This window comes from Etheostoma cragini, chromosome 10 (assembly GCF_013103735.1).
Source record: "Etheostoma cragini isolate CJK2018 chromosome 10, CSU_Ecrag_1.0, whole genome shotgun sequence".
Classification (NCBI taxonomy): Eukaryota; Metazoa; Chordata; class Actinopteri; order Perciformes; family Percidae; genus Etheostoma; species Etheostoma cragini.
In genome coordinates this window covers 15,619,538-15,626,326 of record NC_048416.1, presented here as the reverse complement: position 1 = coordinate 15,626,326, position 6,789 = coordinate 15,619,538, and the positions used below count along the sequence as shown (strand labels likewise).

The 6,789-nt window shown below is 38.4% G+C and overlaps 1 protein-coding gene and 1 pseudogene across 1 annotated transcript in view; both read left to right on the top strand.

Annotated features, from left to right (window-relative positions):
* Positions 1 to 4,180: 4,180 nt before the first annotated feature.
* On the top strand, positions 4,181 to 5,184 carry LOC117951276 (annotated as a pseudogene).
* LOC117951601 (protocadherin gamma-A12-like) overlaps positions 5,159 to 6,789 on the top strand; it is an 8,264-nt gene continuing 6,633 nt past the window's right edge. The window contains exon 1 of the mRNA XM_034883374.1: positions 5,159 to 6,682. Coding sequence (XP_034739265.1) covers positions 5,333 to 6,682 — 1,350 coding nt within the window. The 5' untranslated portion in view covers positions 5,159 to 5,332. The remainder of the gene's footprint in view (positions 6,683 to 6,789) is intronic.

The following is a 6,789-nucleotide window of genomic DNA, read 5'->3' as shown; positions in this document are numbered from 1 at the left end:
GACGTCTTACAATGACAACACACTGCCTGCTGACCAGACTCTGAGGAAAAGTCCATCTGACTTTGCTGATGTGTTTGGTCCGCCGGATGATTCTCCAGAGGTAGGCCTCATACTATATTGTTGTATCTAACATTTAAAGTTGATTGCGAGCTTCAACTGGTGTCGCCATGCAGTTCAATTAAACCTTCATGCTTGCAACCCACGAGCAGTCGGATTCCTTTTTTATGCAGTTTATTATTGGCATAACAATTCATATTCAAAATTTGAAACGGTTTTGCTTTTACACATTTATCCTATTGCTTCATTTTAATTTAATACTGCTCATTTACATTATTTGGATTGCATTTCTTTCTGTCAAGTGCTAATTTATTTGTTTTTACATATATCAATGACTTCATTTTAGCATGTAATTGGGACCTATCTAGTCATTTATATAGCAGTGATACATTTTAGCTCAAGACATTGTATTTTTCATCCAAATGGTGACCAGGCTTTATCATGACCACCTCCTTTTTATATAACAAATCCATGTTACTTGATATCTGTGACCGCAATTTGTCCTTGCTTTTGGACATTTATCTGTTTATTTCAACCTATCAATGTTTAAAGTAGCAGTATGCAAAGTTTGAATTTGTATATGCAGTTCTTTTTAGAAATACAAGCTAACCAAACATGCATACTTAGGGACACATTTTAGACTCTGAGGAAAAGTCCTTTTGACTTTGCGAATGTATTTGGAGAGTCAGATGGATTTCCAGAGAGGAATATTTTTTTTTCTTAAGTATTAAAGAATAATTGTTAACCCTTTTCTTTACAGTTTTGCCATAATCGTCATAGACACTGTTATAACTATGAGATGACACTGTAATGAATGTGTGTAAACCTTAGAGACAACTCTGAAATGTTTATGACCTATGTCATCAAGACATTAATTGACATTAATCAAAGTGACATCTCCAAAAATTGTCTTGCTCATGACAAGTTGACATTCATTTTGTTTTGATTTTTACAAGTTGATATTAATCAAGTTGATATTAATTACAGTGACATTACCACATGTTGTCATGGTCATGACAAGTTGACCTAAACCAGGATGACATTATCATAAGATGTATTTGTCATGACAAGTTGACATTAACCAGGATGACATTATCAGAAGATATATTTATAATGACAACTTGACATTAAAGTTTTTTAGAGTTTCTGTATTATGACTACTTGACACTAAACAGTATGATAATACCAGAGGTTTTTGTTGTCCAGATGACTTGACATGAACAGAAAATCCACCTCTTTTTGTATTCATAACATGTTGAAATAATTATAATTATAATTAGATGTGCAAGGTTAAAGACCAATTCTAGCTCTTTGTCATATAGATGTGTGACAAGATGTTTCACAAAACTGGCTGTCGTGACACTATTATGACATCATAATAGATTGATTCTTAGACACTTATAAGGACAGTCCAAAGAAAATAATGTAAAGTCGTCGTGACAAATACATCTTCTGGTAATGTAGTACTGGTTAATGTCAAGTTGTCATTACAACAACATCCCAAAGAAATTTAATGTCAAGTTGTCATGACCAAGACCACTTCTGGTAACTTTCACTTTTAGTAATATCAAGCTGTCATAATCAAGACAACCCAAACAATGTCAACTTGTCCTTTCAAAAACCAAATGACACTTAATGACAGAAGTCATACACGTTCATGACTTGTTTATGAATTTATGCCAGTGTCACATCATCGTAATGTCGATACTGTCAAGTAAAGTGTTACCAATTAATGTAAATGAGTCTTTCAGGTGTTGTTTGACAAGGATGTGTTTTTTTAATGAAAAATGTTTTGTTTGTGGTTTCAGATGAAAGAAATTTCATTTTGGAAATTTTAGTTTTTGGATTTGAGGAAAAAGAGCTGTAGTCTAATGTTTGATGAAACATTAACTGCTATTTCCTTTTGTATCCAGCACTTATCAGATGTTTTTTTTTTTTCTGTTCAGAAAAAAACAACAACAAATGAGTGGTCCAGTAATGGCAATAGGGAGTATATTATGTACTGTGAAGGCTTACAATCAGTAAGGGTGTGGAGGGGTATCATTCTGCCCTTTGAATTTATGAAATACTACATTACATCCTAACAAATGAACCACTGTACCGTTATTTTAGTCCAGATAGTACGGTAAAATAATAACAATAATGATAATAATAATGCATAGAAAATGAAAGTTTATGAATAGGGTGGTGTTGTGGTGGTCATGAATTGTGTTTAAAGTAACACGCTTCTTTTTGCATTTTGAACTTTGTTTGCTGGTTATGTAGATTTACCTCTTACATTCTCTTGGCAGATTTTGGGAAATGGTCTCTGTGAATCAAAATACTGTTGTACTATGCCATCATTGTTTTTACTAAGATTGATTAGGATTAGCCATGACTTCTGCACAGTGCTATTTTTACACTACACATAATTAGTTTATCTGCTGATCCTTCATTTATAATAGCACTGTGTCTTATCACTTGTGTGATCCATGGGCCATTTTCAGTATAACCTTGTGGATGTTATCCTTGTCCGGATGTTGTTGGAGATAGGGTTCAGTACTGTCTACCACCAAGCCATGTAGTGCCAGTGTGACATGCACCAACAGTACACTCAAGAGTGGCAATATACTGTTGTACAGGAATTCATTGTTTCAGTAGAGACACGCATCATCTCATGCTTCACGTTTTGTCCAAAGAAGTATTAAACATTGCTCATAATAAATGTTAAAATTTTTGTGCAGATTTGTGAATATCTAAGGGAATTTTGACGGCTGGTTTGTTTGAAATGATATTTGATTAAAAAGTATTTTGGTAAAGCAATCGCTTATAACTATTAAGATGTCATATTTTAGCGACATAATTTAGCATATAAATGTTGCTGTATTGTGCTACAAATAACCTTGGTCTCAATTATAGACAGGTTTTAATCCTGTTTTCCAGTTATAGTAAACCTAAAAGTAATGAGAAAGAGGAAAAGACCACTTGACTTAAACCATATACCGATTGACCAAAAGACTTTTACAATGTTAGGCATGTAAGTCAGTAAAATCATGTTCACAATAAATGAATCAGAGACACATGTGTTGTTTTGCACAAAAGAAACATAATAAAATAATATCATCACAGAAGCATACAACATACGAGCAGAGACAGAGACGGATGTCATCAATATACATAGTTGATGAGCAAGCCAGCCAGCATATGTACCAGAAATCCAATCAAATATACACTCCAGTCTCCTTACAGTATATGTTCTCCTCAATGGAGATTATACTCAGGTCTCCCACTAGCTATTTGGTAGTGTTTTCGCATGCACATTGGCTTGTTTTACATCTGATCACTCTTTATTTTTAATTCAGTGACACCCCTTTTGAATTACTTTACAAAACTGAACCTGCTTTCTCCGTCTACCCTGGATATATCCAAATGAGGCCCTTATACAGTGCAATAGGGCTTTCAAGATTGATGCCATGCCATGCCACTTTCTTACTAAAGAGATAATACTTAATATGAATGTAAGGTTATTTGCTTCTTTCCTTTGTTGTGTGTGCACAGCTTAGTACATCCTGAGCATGGTAGCTACCTAAGACGTTTAAACATATTCACATATCATTAAGGTTAGTTGTTCCAGTTTAGGTCTCTGGTAAATATGTTTTCTAAGGCCCTTGTTTTCTGTCATGTTATAATATTGGCTTGTTTAAGACTTTTGGATTTTAACACTCAATGTAAAACTTTACCCTCTCGCACCTCTACTCCACTCTAAGATTACTGCTTTTGTTCATTTCTCTAATACTTTTGTGCAATTCCTTTTGTCAGTGGTACCCTTGCCTATAAAAATTCTTAATGGACTGAAATAATGTGTTTCTTTTTAGCAAGGCATTGAATAGTTTGGGCCAGCCAGCAAGACGTTTGCTTTGGGACGCCAATTGTCTGTTTGGTTGCGAAATGTGCTTATTATCTATAGTAAAACACTTAAATAACGGGACCTTAATATTAATTTTCTTGTTCTTTTCGTGCATTGATTTGTGGCGAAATATAGTGAAACTAACAAGAAAAACGATCAAGTGTAAGCATTGTGGTGATCTTTTATGTGCAGACGTGGAATTTATCTCAGGGTGTTGCTGTTCACTAACAGAGGAAACACACCTACACTCCTTGCTTGCTTGTTCCTCTAGGTTTGATCATTCTTGTCAAATTGTACCCATGGATGTGATATTGTCTGCCGTATGCTTCAGTTACACAGTTTGCTAGTATAGTCGATGTTTGCTTATGTAGGCCTAATACTCGACGGCACAGATATTCGCACGGGGATAACTAACACATTTCAACATTGTTGACTTTTCCATCTTGTCTCAGGATGGCACACAATGGATATTTAACGGCCGGCCTGCTTTACAGCTTTGCTTTCTTTGTTCAGCTGCTTCACATCGGCAACGGAGACGTGATCTTTTCTATTCCAGAGGAAATGAAACCCGGATCTATCATAGGAAATATAGCAAAGCAACTCGGCTTAAACGTAGGGAAATTATCTGCTCGAAAGGCCCGCATTGACAGTGAGCTGAACCGTGAACAGCACTGTGACATAAATCTTAATACTGGGGATTTGTCTGTGGCTAAAATAATCGAGAGAGAGGCGCTTTGTGGTGAAAAGGCATCTTGTATCCTTACATTTGATTTAATCTTAGAGGCACCTCTGGAGTTGCACCGAATTTCACTACAAATACAGGATATCAACGATAATCCGCCTGTTTTTACCTAAGATGAAATCAAGATAGAAATGAATGAATTGGCTATAAAAGGATCTCGCTTCCGTGTTTTGGAGGCACATGATATAGATATCGGGCAAAACGCTGTTCAAAGCTATGCATTGCAGGCGAACAATTATCTAGTGTTGGAAATTAAGTCAAAATCAGATGGGGGTATATTTGCAGAGCTAGTGTTGAATGAGGAATTAGACCGCGAGGAACAGCATGAATTGAGATTATTGCTCACTGCACTAGATGGAGGCAGTCCTCAAAGAACTGACACTGCAACTGTCCATGTGACTGTCCTGGATGCTAATGATAACGCCCCAGTGTTTAGCCAGACTGTGTAAAACGCCATTCTGCCTGAGAACGCTCCCTTAGTGGTTACAGTGGCTGCAACTGATGCAGATGAAGGTCTAAATGGCGACGTGACTTATGAATTAAGTCGTATTTTGGAAACAGGTAGAAGAGTATTTGCTTTAAATCACAACACAGGAGAAATTAAAATAATAGGGCCTTTGGATTTCGAAAAAGAGTCAATATATGAAATGCGCGTAGATGCCAAAGATGGATATGGGCTAACCCCAGATTCCAAAGTGATAATTGAAATCTCAGATGTAAACGACAACCCACCTGGAATCAATTTAAAATCATTGACCAACACAATACCTGAGAACGTGTCACCTGGTACAGAGGTGGGCATCATTAACGTGCAGGACAGAGACTCTGAGAATAACAGACAGGTCCGCTGCTCCATTCAGCAAAACGTCCCTTTTAAGTTGATCCCTTCTATTAAAAAATATTATTCTCTGCTGACCACAGGACAACTGGACCGTAAACTAGTGTCTGATTACAACATTACAATCACTGCCACTGACGAGGGCTCTCCACCTCTGTCCTCCTCTAAAACTGTTCAGTTATCTGTAGCAGACATCAACGACAACCCACCTGTGTTTGAGGAACAGTCGTACAGCGCATATGTGACTGAAAATAACAAACCTGGCTCCACTTTATGTTCCGTTACTGCTCGAGACCCCGACTGGAGACAAAACGGTACAGTGATTTATTCTCTGTTACCCGGTGAGGTGAACGGTGGCCCGGTGTCCTCCTATCTGTCTGTTAACGGAGACACGGGGGTGATCCACGCTGTGAGGTTGTTTGATTATGAACAGTTCAGGAGTTTTAGAGTCCACGTGATGGCCAGAGACAACGGTTCTCCTCCGCTCAGCAGCAACGTGACCATCAGTGTCTTCATATCGGATGTGAACGACAACTCTCCTCAGATACTGTACCCCGCCCCGGAGGGCAACTCCTTCATGACCGAGCTGGTCCCCAAAGCTGCACACGGAGGCTCTCTGGTGTCCAAAGTGATAGCGGTGGACGCGGACTCCGGACAGAACGCCTGGCTGTCCTATCACATAGTCAAATCCACTGATCCGGGACTTTTCACTATTGGTCTCCACAGCGGAGAGATCAGGACACAGCGGGACATTTCTGAGTCTGACAACATGAAACAGAACCTTATTGTGTCAGTGAAAGATAACGGACAGCCCTCCCTCTCTGCCACCTGTTCCATGTATTTACTTATTTCTGATAACTTGGCGGAGGTGCCGGAACTGAAGGATATTTCTTACGATGAGAAGAACTCCAAACTGACCTCTTATCTGATCATCGCGCTGGTGTCTGTGTCCACCTTTTTTCTGACCTTCATCATCATCATCCTGGGTGTGAGGTTTTGTCGCAGGAGAAAGCCCAGACTGTTGTTAGATGGAGCAGTTGCCATCCCCAGCGCTTATCTCCCTCCTAATTACGCAGATGTTGAAGGCACAGGAACTTTACGCAGTGCTTACAATTATGACGCCTACCTGACAACAGGTTCTAGAACCAGTGACTTTAAGTTTGTGACGTCTTACAATGACAACACACTGCCTGCTGACCAGACTCTGAGGAAAAGTCCATCAGACTTTGCAGATGCCTTTGGAGCATCACATGATTCACTTGAGGT